Raw genomic sequence first — 16,820 nt, forward strand, 5'->3', positions numbered from 1 at the left:
GAAGAGCCTTGAGGTAGGAATGGAGGCTCTCCTGTGAACACAGGGAAACTCAGACACATAGGGCTGGATCTTTTGATCTTTATCTGAGGATCTTCTGGAAACAGCTGGGGAAGGAGATGAGAAAAACTGGAATACAGAAGTAGCAGCGAATCTTCTCAAGGTTCTCACTCTTGACCCTTTGGAGGCAGGTTAAGCTAAATTTGCTGCTTTGCTTTGCTACCTTTCTGTCTCAGTGTTGTGTTTCCAACCTTCTGCTGGCTGTGGAAGTGAGTCAAAGAGCTGTCCCTGTCTCAGGTGAGACTCACAGGTGACAGAGCACCTCACTGCCCCTGGCACTGCCTCCCAGCCCAGCTCTGGTGTGGAGCTGTCAGCTGCAGGGGTGATGGAAGCACCACAGGCAGCCTTGCAAATTCCAGCAGTGGAAATGTAAGGGCCTCTGGGGTTTGGTGACAGCTTCCCAGAGGTTTTTCCATTGGGGTATGCAAATGGCAGAGAGGCTGTGAGTACCTCTGAGGATCTGGGCTGGAATCAAAGGTAAATAAAGACTCAGCAGGGATGTTGTCATATCCCTGCTAGGATGCTTTAATGCACACATTCATCATTTCTTTAGAGAGCACGGTGATGGCTTCATTAGAAACTCTTCTGCATAAATAAGTCACTGGGCCATGGCAGAATTTGGAGGGAAGGATATTGTGTCTTCTCACTCGTCTAGACTGGGGTGTTGGTACATGTTTGTTTCCCCTTCTTTTTCTTTTATTTTTCCCACAAAATACCTTGGTTTAATGGGAAATGACTGTTTAGGTGTGTGATGCCAGGAAATTGAGTCTGGAGGAGACCAGGGTACTTTGGTGGGTGATGGCCTGTGACCCCAGGACACTGAGATCACATCCTGGGAATCTGTCATGGCCACAGCCCTGAAACTGTGATTCTTGAAACTCAGAACTGTGCATCCCATCCTTGGCTCCAGGGAACATTTCCTGCTGCTTTTCCTTGTTTGGATGAGTCACAGGAATGTTGTGCTGCTGGGGAATGGTCTCTGCAGGGCTGGAAAGGGATGGGGAGCTCTCAAACCCTTGTGAGTCACAGATTGAAGAGTCTGTTGCTGCCAGGTGGAAAGGAAACAGGACAAACTTGGAGAAGAGTTGATGAGTGTGCCTGTGCTCCAGTTTTTGGGAGCACCCTGTCCCCACACCCACTATCCTGCCACCACTTGGTGACAGCTCAACCAGAGAGCAAAAGGAGAATTTTAACTTCTTGTCAGAGCCAGACTGGCACCTCTGATTTCCTCCACCAACCCCATTTATTTTTTCTGTGATGAGCCCCCTTTTATTCTCATTTCACCCATCAGGAGGGTGCCTATCCAACATTCATGAGGATCTGCTCTCTTTTCAGGTGCCATAAATCAATATATTTCACTGCTTTGCTGTCTATTTCCCCGACAAGTCTGTGAAATGTACTGGTGGCAGGTAGATTTTTTTTTTTCCCAGTGCCAAGGCAAACCTGACTTTTGGATCATAAGATTCCTTGCTCTTTGACCCTAAAATTCCTTGTTTTCTCAGCCATGTTATGGATGCCACCAATTCCTGATTCCCTTGTGCAGCACAGATCTGATCTTCTCCAGCAGGTGATGCCAAGACCTGTTTAAGTTTTCCTGGGAGTGGCAAAGGTTTAAGAAATATTTATTCCTTCTGCTCAGCATCTTCTCCTGGGGCAGTTCTGCAGGACAGGGCCTCCTGGCATTTCCAGATGCTCGCTTTACTCACAGACAAGTGTGCAGATCCACCTGGGGACAGAGGGTCAGGCAGAGTGTGAAGAAAAACAAACCCACACCACTTTCCACTGGAGCACTGGGAATGAGAAATATTTAGACCATGGGACTGAGTTAGACTAAGATTTCTGGCTGGTTCTAAGCCCAGAAGACAAAATGCCAGGACTCCAGGGAGAGTCATGTTTTTGTGCCTGATGGAAGTTGCAGTAAAATTAATGAGGTTTGCACGAGTTTTTATGGTGAAACAGAGTTTAGCTCTGGAAAATGTCAGGCAAGAAGGACCTCTCTCTCCTGTGCCTCCCTCTCCCAGAGATTACATCAACATCCCACCCCAAAACCAGGGTATCAGCAGAGACTGACCCATTGCAGTAAATCAGGGTGGGATGGAAGGGCACAGAACCAGGCTGAGCACCTCCTGCTGTGGAAGGATTTCCCCCCATGCTCTTGCACTGCTCTGTTTTCCACAGGGCACTCCAGCAGCTCATCCTGCTCTGTCACAGAGTATTTTCCCACTCATCCACCTCAAGGATCCTCATCACACAGCACTTCAGTGTCCAATTTCTCTGCAGTGGCAAACAGCCTCCATCTCAGCAGGTGTCTCCACGCTGTTTACAGGACACCTGTCAGCTCTTTTGGCTCCCCGTCCCCTCTGCCTCCTAATTATAAAACTGTGGATTGCTGCAGCTATGGGCTTCTTCTTTTTTTTTTTCTTCTTCTTTTTATTTTTTTTTCCTTGTGCACAAAATGTCAAATTGCAGAAATTAAAAATGTAAATGATGGCGTCTAATTAACCAGTTGACAGCAGAGCACAGCTGCGAGTGACAGTGACTGATTACCTTCTGCAAACCTTGTCCTCCAAGACCTGCCTTACCCAGGGGAGGAAGGACATCAAAAATAGCAACTTCCTTAAAGAGACATCACTCTGCAGATGAAGCCTGCTGGGCAATGCTTCTGGGGGATCCAGGTCCTGTGGATAAAGCCCCAGTCCTCCTGAGCTCCAGGGCAATGCTGTTGACTCCTAGGAAAAGCAGATTTTTCCCAGTCAGACTGGAGTGGAAGGCTGTTGCCACACATATCAGGCCAGCTTAAAATATGGGGCAAAAAGGAGATGCTGAGCAGGAGAGTTGTTGGGATAGACTGGACTGAGTGGGGAAGGTGGGTGATGTTAGCAGTGGGGGAAGATGTAGTGGTGAGAATGGTACAAAGGAAAACACAAATATTTGGGGTTTTTCTGTGCATGGGAGTGAAATCCTGAGCTCTCAGTGGGCAGCAAGAGAGGGATGAGAGGCAGGACTAAAAGCCTTGAATGTCAAAATGAACCAGGTTCAATCCAACTCCTGATGGCACAGGGAAAGTTTACAGAAAAGTCTTTGGGGCTTCATTCTCAGATTGGGGTGAATACAACACATCTGGTGCTCAGGATTAGTGCTCAGACATTTCAACTTTGGCTGGGTTACTTTTCTTGCTGCAGAAGAAGAGCATGAGCAGGTATTCCACTGAGGAACCAGAAAAGCCCAACACTACGTGTGTTTTTTTCTCCTTTTTGTGGATTTCACTCCTGGAGCTCCTATTCTTGCCCTCAAGGAACACCCTGTGTTTGTGCCCCTCAGGTACTACTCAGACATTGCCAAGATGCCAGCAATCAGCGACCAGGACATGAATGCTTACCTGGCTGAGCAGTCCCGCATGCACATGAATGAGTTCAACACCATGAGCGCGCTCTCCGAGATCTACTCCTACGTGGGCAAGTACAGCGAGGAGGTGAGAGCCTGGGGACACCTCTGAGGGGCCAGGGGACAGCCCACCCATCCACTGAGACCTGGCTGCATCCTGGCTGGGAGGGTGAGGGATTTAAGGAGTGAGAAACAAGGCTTGGGGTTTGGAAAGGGATGATCTGGGATTTTGGGTCTCTTCAGTATTATTTTTGTCTCTCTTGTTCAATCAAGCTCAGCTGGTTTGAAGTAGTTGGTGGTCAGATGTTAATTCACAGAATTCACAGAATTTTGGGTTGGAAGAGAGCTTCAAGATCACCAAGTCCAACCCATGCCCTAACACCTCAACTAGACCATGGCACCCAGTGCCACATCCAGTCCTTTTTTAAACACATCCAGGGATGGTGTCTCCACCACATCCCTGGGAAGATTATTCCAGTACTTTATCCCTCTTTCCATGAAAAACTTTTTCCTAATATCCAACCTGTTTCTCCCCTGGCACAGATTGAGGCTGTGTCTTCTTATTCTGTAAGTGCTGCCTGGTGAAAGAGACTCTACGTGAGTTTTACATCCCAAGTGGCCAAAAGTTGCTTAAGGACTGTGCCCCATGTCATTCCAGATACCCTACAACACCCCAAAATGGTTCAAAGCAGACTTTAAGGTGTCCAGCATGGTTCTATGTATTGAGGGCTGTGTGAGACCCCTTAGGGCATCTCAAGTGGCATGGCCAGGTGATGGATAAAGCTCATGAATAAATAACTGATCTCCAAGATAAGAATCCATTTCATTGGTTGCAATCCAGAGGTTTTCACTGAGCCAGATCAAACCCAAACTCCCTGCCAAGTTCCCTCCTGGCTGACTGACCTGCCTTGCATGATCTAAGCTAAGCCTGGGACCTGCCTTAGAGAAAGCTAACCCTCCTGTGCTGCTCTAAGATGCTGGACTCAGACATTTTGGGGAAAGAAACCAAAATCCCCATCACTTCTTCCTCTCTCCTTTTCCAGATTCTCGGAGCCCTCGATCAAGATGACCAGGCTGGGAAACAGAAACTTGCCTACAAACTTGAACAAGTCATAACCCTCATGAGCATAGACAGCTGAGAACTGTCCTGCCAGGGACACCCTGGGAGGGATAAACCAAGTCGTGCCTCACTCAAGATCATCATCTTTACCAAGTGCAAGTTTTGATGGGCTGTAAGCAGAGCCACCCGAACAGCGCTCCTCCCTCTCTCCCTCCCTCTCTCTTTCTCTTTTCCTTCTCTTTCCAAATCTATGGACAAAGCGACAGAGCCCCAGGGGTGAAAAGAAAAGACTGCAGAGGAATCTTGGCTCTGGGGCCATGAAGACATTCGGGTGGAGCTCTCCTTTTCACAGCTTCCCCTCTGCCTTTTGCCCTAGAGAGAAACTATTGAACACACACAAAACCCCACCAACCCTCCCCCAGCACCGCATCCTCACTCTGCAGAGGTGAAACTGGGAGGTAACTTCTGTCATGCTGCTTTAACTGCCCTCCAAGGGCTGTAGCCTCTGGAGAGGACATGGAAATGAACTCAGTATTACTCAAGTGTCCCCGAGGGGAAGGCAGCCTGCAGGGCTCCTGGAGGGCAGAGCCAATCCAGCTCCTCTCCTGCAGAGCCATTGCCGTTCTATCTCTGGATAGCGACCCACTGGGAGAGGAGCCTTGAGGCTCCCCAAAAAATGTCCAGAGCAGGACAGCTGGGGCTCATCCTGCCTGGGCAAACAGCTTGTCTGCTGGGGCAGGGAAAGGGTCGAGAGGGGACGAGGAGAGCGACGCTCCCCTGCCCATGTGTTTCATATGGTTCTTCTTATTTTTCCAAGAGCCGCGTGTCCCCCTCCGTCTTTCCCGTCGTGTCCTGTTGGTCGTAGCACTGCAGCAAAATGCTCTCTCTGCTCGCTGGCATCCCGTCAGGGGTGGTGGTTCTGCTCCTCCTGGCAATGGAGAGCACAGCATCATCCCCCTCATCCCCACCTCAGCTTGGAAAGCAGGAGCCACAGGCCTCGGTTTGTTCCAGGCAAGGGGCTCAGCCTCAAAAGAAGAACCAGAAGGATTTTTTTATTTTTTCTTTTTAAGCTGTTCTTTCCATTTTGTTTCCTCAACTGGAACACAACTGTTGTTTTCCCACAGTGGAATATCAGAGGGTTACTGAAATGCTTGCTGTGAAGTGAGGTGGTGCACGGTGCTGATGGTAAAGCCTTCCTTCCGAGCCACTCCTAAGAGGGAATGTCACCACACACTTTGGAAGGAAATCTTGGAGGAAATCCAAATGAAACACTGCAAAAAATTCTTCTACCTAGATCCCCCAGCCGAACTGCCTGTCTTCTGGAGGTCTCTGAACTGCTGTGAGCCCATCTGCCTTTTGGTGCCAACTCCTGGCCTTTCCTCTTCTCCATTTCTGGAACCAACAGGCCTTGCTGAAGGCACAGTTGCTGCCTGGGAAGGATTTTATCTCTCTTTGCACTTCTTATCCCTTCAGGGACTGCTGTCACCATGGGACAACTGTGGGGGATCACCCTGTCCCTGTCCCATCCTCTGCTCAGCTTCTCCAGAACATCTCAACTTGTTCCATGGCCAACCAAAGGGGAGGGAGCTCCTGCTTCTCTTTTGCCTTCAGCTGTTCCGTTCACACGGCTGCCAGCCTCCGGGATTAGAGACTCTTGGGGTGTGGAGAACCTTCCTCGTACACCAGGGAGGCAAGAGCTGGGTCAGCATTCATCTCCCCAGACGTGAGCAGAGCTCCCTGGCAGATGGAGGAGTGGCTGGAGAATCAGCCCACGTCCGCCTCCACCCCATCCTCGGAGGCAGAGCCTGGACCTGCTTTGCACCTGGGGGGAGGAAGGGGTGCAGGCAGGGTGTGTGCATTGATTACAGAGCGAGTTCTTTTGGGTTTATTCCCATCCCTTGCTATCAAACCAGAGCCTGTTGGGAGTGACAGACCCTGAGCGTGTGTGAGGGGGGATTGGTGCAAGCAGGAGCCAGCCAGCGGGAGGGTTTCCTTCAGCCAAGCAGATACACACGTAGGCGAGTCCAAAACCACTCAAAGAACAGCAGAGTCCAAACCTGGATATGTCTGTGGGGAGAAAATCACCAGATTCACTTTGAAACAGCAAACTTAGGGACACGTCTTGGTTTTAAACCCCCAGACATTTCTCTCTTGATTGCGATTCCGATTATTTTGTGCGTGTGCGTGTGTATCTGTGTGCGCGTGTGCGTTCCTTCCTTTATTTTTTTATTTTTTTATTTTTTTGGTTCTGCTTGCTTTCTGTTGGATTGCTGAGCTGATGGACTCATCATGCACCTTATGGACATCTCAGCAGTTTTACGAGGCCTGCGCATTGGGGATGGTTTGGGTTTGGTTGGTTCTGCCATGGTTCTGTTGATCCATTTTAGTAACGTCGGCGCATGTTCCAGATCCATTGATTATGGCTGTGAAAGTGGGAAGTCCCACCAGAGCCAGTGGTAAGAAAATGACAGCAAACAACAACACAAACACAGTATTTTTTATAAGTACGTAGACTTGAAAAAAAACAAAAAAAAAAAACAAAAAAAAAGGGAAAAATTAAAATAAAAAAGGAAGAAACCAAAGGTTTTGACAAACAAAGTGCCACAAAAGATAAATATGGACCCTATTGTCATGCCTTGTACTCACAGCTGGATGGTAGGAGTCTAAGGACAAAGAGCTGGCTTGGAGGGAAGTGGTTATGAGTGATGGGCGATCCTGCCTGGACATGCGCACATGAGAGGAAGAAGAAGCTGTTTAACAAAAAAAAAAAAAAAAAAAAAGTTTCAAAATGAACTGGTGTGACCCTGCACTGTTACTGAAGTCAGAGGAACACCACAGGGGAAATCTGAGACTCACCCTGTTTCTTTTCGATGTTTTCAGGGCTGTGTTTTTGCTTTGTTATGGTTGTTTTCCATGGTTGTTATTTTATTTCTTCTTGCTGGTACGGAGTTTTTCATCTGTATATTATATATATATATTTTTCGAGAAAAACTTGAACACCTCAGAGACACTGAGAATGAAACACTTAGGGGAAATGGGAAGCGCCAGGAGATTGGTGTCTTAACCCTTTCCGACTTCCCATTTAGGCATTTCTGCTTTCTCTCCACCCTCTTCTTTCCCCCATGCCCAGGATTTGAAAGAAAATCTGCGTTTTGCTTCTCTTTCATCTCCTCTTTTTTTTTTTTTTTTTTTTTTTTTTTGTTTTTGTCTTTCTGTTTCTCTTTATTTTGGTGTTTGAGCTGGATTTGCTTTTTTGCTTGGAAAATATGCCAGAATTGTGATGTAAATGCGTGGGCTTCCTCCCCTGTCCCCTTCAGTGCCCTTCCCATTTCCAACCAGTGTCCCAGAATCCCCCAGTCTATGAGAAGTCTTGGCATCTTTCTTCCCAGCCTCACCTGTTGAGCTAACTATTTTTTAAGTGCATGTAAAATACAACTAAAAACAAAGACACAAGCAGAAGAATGAGCCCTACTACAACACGGATGCTTTCTTTTCCTTTGATTTCTTTTTCCCCCACCTCCCTTTCCACACTTGACCAAAAATTCCTGATGAATAAGTAGTGTCCCACACTGTTTTTCAATCCCCATGGAGAGAACTGGAGCCAAAGTTCCTAGAAGCCCTTGGACAGTCTCCTAATATCCAGAATATTCCAGATGACAGGATGATCTTTATGGGCATTTCTCAAACACCACAATCAAATAATTAATGCTGACACTTGCAGTACCATCAGAAACAGGGGAAAGGGAACTCTTGAGGGCTCTCTGAGGTTCTGTGGAGAGAGTGAAAATTATTTCTTCACTGCAGGGTTTGCTTTGGGGCTTTGCCACTGGGTTAGAGCAACAAAGGGTGAACAACCCCTCTGCAAACACATCCCTGTGAGTGGCACTCAGCTGTCAGTGACAGTGATCTGATCCATCCTGTTGTGCTGGTGCAGACTGAGCCTTCCAGTGAACACCAGGGTGGGGAAGTTTGTGTGTCTGGAATGAGGTGTTGGGGATGGTTTTCCCTCCAACGACAGCGCAGGAGAACGATCGAGGAGAAACTCAGCCACCTTCCTCTCCTAGCATAGAATCATACAATCACTTGGGTTAGAAAAAGCCTTGAAGATCAGAGTCTGAATGTTAAAACATGCCCCAGTCCTTCCCTTCCCATTCTTCATCCTGTCCTGAACATACCCAAAGGTTTGCTCCAACCCAGCACACACCAGCCTTGCTCCATTAGATAAGAGGGCTATGCCAATTTTCATCCCTGTAGTGTTACCACTGCGGTTGTCTTATCTTGCATCTTTGACACTGAAAACCATAAAATTTATTGGGTCATGAAGAAGATTTAGCAGCAGAATTTTGCTTGGTAATTGCTTAGATTGAAAAGTGATTACCAAAGTTTCCTGATCTTGTGCATTCACCCACAGGAAAATGTTTGCCGTGAAGGGAATGAGACCAAGAAAATCAGATAATTGTCATTATTTTTAATAATGCTATTGAAAACTAATAGATCAAATTTGAAGAGTCCAGTCAGTGGTCAGCATTCCTGTTGAGTCCTCTCTGAATTTCCTGGAGTCTGGGATGCCTGTGAGGTAAAAACCCAAGCACACAACAGCCGATATCAGAAGGACAATTGTTCAGAACTAAGTCAAAACATGAAATGTAGATCTGTCCTTCCCCAAGGCTTTATGAAGTGCTTTGTGGGAGACTCTTCCAAAGGAAGATTGGGAACCTGGAAGGACTCAGTCCCAGAGCTCTGCTAAGTGGGACAAACATTTGTGTCTGCACAGAGGACACTCAGAATCATGGAATCACAGAAGGGTTTGGGTTGGAAGGGACCTTAAAGATCATTTCATTCCAACCTCCCTGCCCTGGGCAGGGACACCTCCCACTGTTCCAGGGTGCTCCAAGCCCCATCCAACCTGGCCTTGGACATTCCAGGGATCCAGGGGCAGCCACAGCTGCTCTGGGTGACCACACAGCCTCAATAATTCCAGGAAAATTTGCTCTATACATTTGATAAGTAATGAGAGTTATCCTCCAGAGTAGGTGCAGGTTTTGGGATGTCCTAACTCCTGCCATCCAAACTTGGTGTGTTCTGGAGCAGGAAATTGGTAAAACACGTGAACCTCAACATCATGGTGTGAACCTCAACCTCCTGCCCATTCCCAGCCTGAATTTTCCTGCTTTGTACCAGCGCAGCTCCCGTTTCAGGGTAGTGTTTGGTCCATGGAATCCTGCAGTTTTCCCTCCCCTCTGTGACTGTGCAATGCCCCCTCCTCCAAAAAAAATGTGTAGTCTTTCTGGGAGTAACTATTTTGTGGAGAATGCTTTGAAAATGGAGCTTGTCAACTGTGTTTTATTTGGGATGGCTCAGTTCTCTATACTTGGAGAAGTACCCAAGGGGACACAGGCTTATAGCAAAAAAAAAAAATAAATTAGAAAGATGTCAAAAAAAAAAAAGTTTTAAAAAAAGGAACAGAATTTACACTTGGAAAAATAAACTCACCAAAAACCCCACTGAAGTTATAAAGCTGCTTAGTCTAATCAACCTGTCACGTGTGTGATTTCTGTTGTCGTTGTTTGTTCATTGTTTGGTTGGTTTTGTTTGGGTGTTTTTTTTGTTTGTGGTTTGTTTGTTTGGTTTTTTTTTAATCTTCTGTTCTAAAAATGGAGAGTTTACCTCAAGAAATTCTTTCTGCTTGGAAACAGATCACCTCAAGGATGCTCACAGCAGAGAGCAGTGTGCAGGGAAGCTCAGTACAGCAAACTTGGGTGTGGAAAACAGAGGGAAAAGCAGGACACTGAGGCTCTTTTCAGCACTCCCTTCTCTCTCTGGTGTGCTCTGGCATTCCCCAGTGGAGAAGTTGCTGTTCACTTTCAGACAGACTGAGGCACAAGAGCCAGTTGGAGAAGTCGAGGCACATGTCCAAGCTTGAAGTCCTTTCTGAAGTATCTTAAGAGAAACTTGGTGTTATTTAAACTTTCTATGCTGCTCTTTCTCCGTTCCCTGGAGAAATTCCACTTTCCAGCCCAGGCTGGGGTAAGGAAACAGAGAGATTAGGTGCTAGCTAAATGCTCCCAGTGTTTTCCCCAAGGAATTGAGAGGCAACTGGATTATTTGAGGTCACAAGAGAGGCCCTTCCTTGTGTCTGACCCTGTGTCTTGGACATACACGTGAGCCCAGAAGTCTCATTCTCTGTTTTGCTAAAGCTTCCAACTTAAAATCAATGGAAAGTCATTTCCTTTCACCACAGTGTTACTAACAGCCTCAAAGAGATGTCAAGACAGCATTAGAAAGGAGGTTGGGATCCTTTTTCTTAGGTTGTTGTTGTTGTTGGTTTGATTTTCTTTTGAACTGATCCTAGTTAAAAAAGAAAGAAATAAAATCTATACTATTTAAATTGGAATCCCGTTGTTACTTGGTAAAGGCAAAGCTTCTGTACCTTTGTTATAATTAATTGTATACCTGTGTATGTAAATATAAGGCATTCCTATTTTGCAGTCCAGAACAAAAAAAGAAAAAAAAGCAAAAAAACAACTATTTGTAATATAGAATAAAGTTTATTAAAAAAAAATAAAGACATAAAAATGCCCCAGGTCTGATTGATGCTTTCTGTGTCAAATGGAGCCAGAGGGAGGGAACTGAGGTCAAGGGAAAGCCAGCCTTCCTTCCTTCCTTCCTTCCTTCCTTCCTTCCTTCCTTCCTTCCTTCCTTCCTTCCTTCCTTCCTTCCTGGAATCCTTCCTTCCTTCCCTTACTCCCTCCCTCCCACCCTCCCTTCATTGTCATCTCTCTTTTCCCTTTTCCTGACACACAAAAAAAACCATTTTTTGGGTTATTGGATCATACAGGTTATTCCTTTCCATTTGCTTTGGTGGGTCATCAGCTCTATTACAAAAAAGAAAAGGTTGACAAGCTCACAAATTCAGGGATGCTACTGAAGGAACCACACATGAGGTCTGTGGTAACCAAACTGATTTCTACAGTCTCAGCCTCATTGGAGACCATCAAAAGGAAGAGAGAGTGGATTTCAGAGAGGGAAAGGAGTTGAATGAAGCTCTGACAGCTGCATCCTGGTACTGCTCAGCAATGTCTGGGTGCTTCTAGAAGAGCAGCACAGGTACAGCTGTAACACCCAGCCATGGACATGAGACATCTCTGTCCAGCTTCTCCTTGGGACAGAGAAGGCTTGGGGCTCCAATCCCTCTGCCATCACACCCCAGCAGCTCAGCCAGACCCAGCAGAGCCGTGCCACCCACACCAACATCCCCTGTGGGACCCAGGACATCCCTCTGGCTGCCCTGGATGGCTTGAGACCCTGGCAGGGGGTTCAGAGACCTTGGCACAGAGCTCAAGACCCCTGTGCCTTTGATTTTAACCCCTGGGAAAAATTACCACCCTTACATAAAGAATTACAAGTCACAAAAAATAAGTTAGTTTATCACAAGGTAATAAAGTAAATTTTAAAGTTTTTTTAGAATAAGGGTCCAGGGTCAAGATGGAGGAATTTGGGTGTGTTCTGTCCTTCTTTCTCCTTCTTCCCAGCATCCATCTTTTGGGTGGTGTTGGCACTTTTAGATTGGTTTAGAGTAGAACCAGACTGTACAATATAAGTGATAGGTATTGGGAGATAATTGTAAATAATGTTTATGTAGTTTTTAGTATAAAAAGATCATCCCACCCCAGGGTGGGCAGTATGCCTGGGGCTGACCTGCTGAACAGACCTGGGCTGGTCAGGGAAAGAACTTTTAGATAAGATAAAATAAACACCTCTGGAAACTACAGAAGAGTCTCCTGACTCCTTCTCCAGTGCTCAGGTTGGGAAACAAAGACTTTTAAACATACAGAGGTGGTCGTCTTGAGCCCCTGAGACACCACTGACAATCCCTCACCAGACCCCTCAGACCAGCTGGGTGAGTTGTGGGAATTGATGCTAAAAAATTTTGTGTGCAAGGAAGAGCTTCAGGTTTCAGCTCTTCTGAGTTATCAGTGAGTTTAATGTAAAACCCAAACTCACTGCTAGATAAAGAGGTGTTTTGTTTTTCAGGGCATCTTTTAAACCTGAACTAAAATATCTCAGTAAGATCTTATTTTCAGACAAAGTGGTTTTTTTACATTTTTTTACATTTCCATCAGAGTAGTCTTAGGCTGTGTCTCCACCAGAAACTGCACGACAAGAGAGAGAAAGTCCCTGTAGAAATAACAGCTTCCATTGTCAGCAAGACCAGGCAGGAAAAGGTGGAGAGGAACCTGAGGCACGAAGAGGTGAAATGGATTGCCTGGAATCTCAGAAGCAAAGCTCTCTGCAGCCCAGTACCAACCCCAAGCCACCCAGCCACTGTTTTTGTGACTGGTCACAGCTGTGTGTCACAGATTTGGGAGAATCCTGTCCTGGTTTGGAGGACAGGTGTCTGCTGAGAAAGGCAGGAGCCTCTCTTTGAAATGGAGAATGTAAACCCTCTCCCTCCAAATTATTATAATTTTGAAATCAAGGGGCTCTCAGGCAAAGATATGGGAATTAGGAATAACAGTTCTTTACTAGGGAAATTAAAATAGAAATACAGCACTACAAAGAACAAACCCCAAACCCTGACACAGTCAGAGTACAACCTGACACCCGTCAGGCAGGGTGTTGGCAGCAGTCCCATTCCATGGTGGCTGCATCCTCCTGCAGTGACAGATGTGGCTCAGTTGGAGCAGTGCTCCTGTACAAGGTGCAGTTTCCCTCTAAAGCTCCAGTGGGGATGTGGAGAAATCCGGTTTTCCTCTGGAGTCCAGTGGAGAAAGGGGCTCCCTTAGTGTCCCAAAACCTCTGTTTTTATCTTGGTAAGAAATGTTGGACTCTTCCCCCTGGCTGGAGCAACTCCCAATGGGATGCAGTAATTTTATCAGTGCCACAGTGGGACTCAATGGCCATGAGCAGAAAATGACTGGCTGGAGGAAGGATGGGTTGTGAAAAGATAAAGAACAATGCCCCACCTGGTTTATAAACCATGGCCATGAACAGGAGATATCCCATGAGATAAAGAACACTGCCCCAGCTGGTTTATAAACCATGGCCATGAACAGGAGATATCCCATGAGATAAAGAACACTGCCCCAGCTGGTTTCAATGGATGGACCATTAGCAGAATATCTCCCAGGGAGATCAGGATCACTGCCCCACCCTCAACAGATGGTGATAGAACAGATACCTTTGATCACATCCTGTATTGTAACCCAAGACAAATCCATAGGGCAGGGCATGGCAGGGACCAATACTGTGACCCTGTTGCTACCTCCTGGAGCAGTTTCCTCTTGTCTTCCATACCAAGACTGGGAAACAACAAAACACCAACTATTCCCACACAAACACCCTTCCAAATATTAAATGGAGCTGCAATTACTGAGCACAGCCAAGCAAACAGGCTCCAGGCTTGTGGTAACTCCCTGTTGTCAGCTGGAAAATGTTTGTTTTGGGGGGGGATTACATGTGTGGGCTCTGCTCAGCTGAGAATTTAATGAAAGCTGCAAGAATAGGAGGGAGGAGGAAAACCTCTGACATGGATCTGTCTGCAGCAGGACAGGGCGTCACTCCTGGAACACTCTGGAGAGTCTGGGACCTTGGTTGTGGTCACATGTGTGTGACAGAAACTGGAGGAAACAGCTTCTTCTCCCAGTCCCAGCCTCTGGAACGCCTATATCCAGCTCCCAAATGATCTAAGCTGGACATTCTAGGCCAAGTAGGCATTTCCAAAGCAGGCAGGAGCCACCTTCTCACCATTAGAGTTGGAAAAGCACTGTAAGATCACCAAATTCAATTTTTAACCCAGCACTGCCAAGCCACCATGTCCCCCAGTGTCACATCCTTTCCCTAAAGCCACTGGTGTTTCTCTGTCCATGCTGGATTCTCCCTCCCACAAGCTACATAAAAAAAAAAAGGTATTTTCAAAGTTTTCCTGCTTTTATGGTCCATGAGAAATCACAGCCATTTCCTGCACCTCAATCCTTGCCTTCTTCCAGCTCCTCCACTGAGGAAATGGTGACCACTTGCTTCAGGTCTGTGACATCCCTGGTGTAAATAACATCCCCTAAGTGTTCCACAGAAACCTGGAAGGGGAAAAGGCCCTGCAGAGCTCAGAGAGGGTTTTTATCTCCCAGGTAAAAGCTGGGAACTCCTCTGCAGCTCAGCTTCCTAAAGCAGTCCCAGATGTCAGCTGAGGACCATTTCCAGCACCCTGGGGAGGATTCCATTTGCTTTTATTATTTCCAGTTTCCTGCTTTCTGAACTCTCTGAACCCAGGTTCAGCTGCCTGGATTGCATTAAGATGTTCCCCTCACCACTGCCCACCCTGGGGGTTTTCTGGTTCAGCAGAGAATAACTCCAGCCCCAGCTCTCTCTGGATATCATTTGTCCAAGGGATCCCTTCCCAAGGTGGTGACAGGGACCATAACTCTGAGTCCCTTGCCCTGCAAACACCTGCCAGCTCCAGTGTCAACGTGTTCCAGCTTATTGAGTAGCAAGAAAACAATCCTGGGATCAAAGAGGCTTTATTCACAAAATCACAGAATGGTTTGTGTTGGAAGGAAGCTTAAAGATGATCCAGCTCCAGCTCCTGCTGTGGGCAGGGACATCTCCCACTACAGCAGGTTGATCAGAGCAGGATTTCTGAAAAATCACCCTTTCTGATGAGGAATTTTTTGAGTGGCTGTGGGTGTTTTCTCCTGTGGGGCTTGTCCTGTCTTTGTGAAAATCGAGCCCTTCCAGGATCCAATCATCTCATCAGAGCCCTGCTGGCTCCAACAGATCAGGGACTGACAGGGAAATGCTGCTTCCTCTGGCTGGCTCCAGGGAGGAGCTCACCCAGCTGCAGAGGATTGCACTGTGCCTTTCCAAAGCCAGCTGGGATGAACCCCAGCAGTGGCTTTTCCTTGACCTTTTTTGCTGTAATTGTTTTAGGAAAACTCTCTTGTTACACACACAGCAGAGCCCTGAACTTCTCTGCCATGTGCTGTGTGCTCCCACAAGGCAGCAAACATTTGGGAGGAAAGCAGGAATCAATTTGGTCTTTTGCCTTCAGCTAAGACATTAAAAAAAAAAAAAGAGAGAGAAGAAAGAGAAGAACAACTGTTTTATTAATTTTATTAATATTATTTTTTATTATTATTATTTACCCCTTTGAATTTCCTGCCTTTCATAAATTCCATGTACTCAGTGACCTCATAACTCCCCGAACCAAACACGATGCCAAGATTTCTCCACAGGCCAGCTTGCCTTCAGTTTGCCATATGGGCTGCAGCCCTGGTTCCTGCAGCCCAGGCAGGCAGGTCAGCACTTAGCCACAACTCATGACACACAAACATGTTGTGGGCAGGAGCATGACAAGCAGAGAACACCAGCAGGCATCGTGTTTTTCCTGCCTACATCTGTGCTAGTAAATAAAAGGAGGCCAAGGTGGAGTACCAGGCTCTGTGCTGAGTTGTCTGTGGTGTTCAGCTGTTAGCACAATTTTGGATGGTTTTCTCCCAGAAAATGGCCAGGCATAGCTTGGGATGAGAATCAATCACGGATTTTTTTTTTTCCCTTCATGAATAAAAATGCATTCAGTCTGGCTCTCTCTATCCCATGGGCTCTAAGAGACTGTGGCTTCAGAGGGCCAAATATGCAGAGCTAGACCAAAAAATACTGGGAAAAGGTTTTATGGGTCAGGAGGTGTTTGTAGAAATATTGGAAAAGGGGGTGCTTTAAAGGTTCAGTCTGTTCTGACTGTGAGCATGGTGTTTGGGGGAAGAGAATCAGCCCTAAGAAATGGTCTGAAGCTGGATTTGAGTTTTGAAATGCAGAATTTGGGGGCAGTAAGAGGATGCCAGAGGGAAATCTATCCACTGGGAAAAGTGCTATGTCCCAGGACATCCCAGCTTTGTCTCAGACACCACTGGCTGGTGTCCTGTTGGGTTGGATGAACTTTTGCTGGAGGAGCACTGGGGTGCCAAAATACCAACCCTGAGGTGCCTTCAGGACCTGTTCTTGTCTGGAATGTTATGGACCAGGACCACAGGTGTGGAATTGAGCCAGATGTCACGTCCTGGGTCAGGACTGGTGGCTCTGAGTTGGGTTTTGCTCCTCTTCACTTTGGGATGAACCTGCAGGCAGCTCCCAGCCCTTGGGAAAAGCCAAATGGAAAATCTCCTGGGCTCATCAGGGTCACCTCAGAGGCCATGCCATGGCTCTTTCTTGCTGATGAATGACTCTGAAAGGAGTGCAGACACTGATCCAATTACAATAACAGCACCCAAGTTTGCTCTGTGCTTTCCCAGTGCCCCAGCCAGGCAGAATCCAGGGAAATTGGCTG

The 16,820-nt window shown here is 46.8% G+C and overlaps 1 protein-coding gene across 2 annotated transcripts in view; it reads left to right on the plus strand.

Annotated features, from left to right (window-relative positions):
* The window catches only part of PLXNA4 (plexin A4), a 450,712-nt gene extending 442,781 nt beyond the window's left edge, over nucleotides 1-7,931 (plus strand). For both annotated transcript variants that reach the window (XM_033057624.2, XM_033057622.2), the window contains exons 31-32: nucleotides 3,379-3,529; nucleotides 4,485-7,931. In XM_033057624.2, the coding sequence (XP_032913515.1) occupies nucleotides 3,379-3,529; nucleotides 4,485-4,580 (247 nt within the window). In that variant the 3' untranslated portion in view covers nucleotides 4,581-7,931. The remainder of the gene's footprint in view (nucleotides 1-3,378; nucleotides 3,530-4,484) is intronic.
* The last annotated feature ends 8,889 nt before the right edge of the window (nucleotides 7,932-16,820 follow it).

The sequence above is a fragment of the Catharus ustulatus genome, chromosome 4, assembly GCF_009819885.2.
Source record: "Catharus ustulatus isolate bCatUst1 chromosome 4, bCatUst1.pri.v2, whole genome shotgun sequence".
NCBI lineage: Eukaryota > Metazoa > Chordata > Aves > Passeriformes > Turdidae > Catharus > Catharus ustulatus.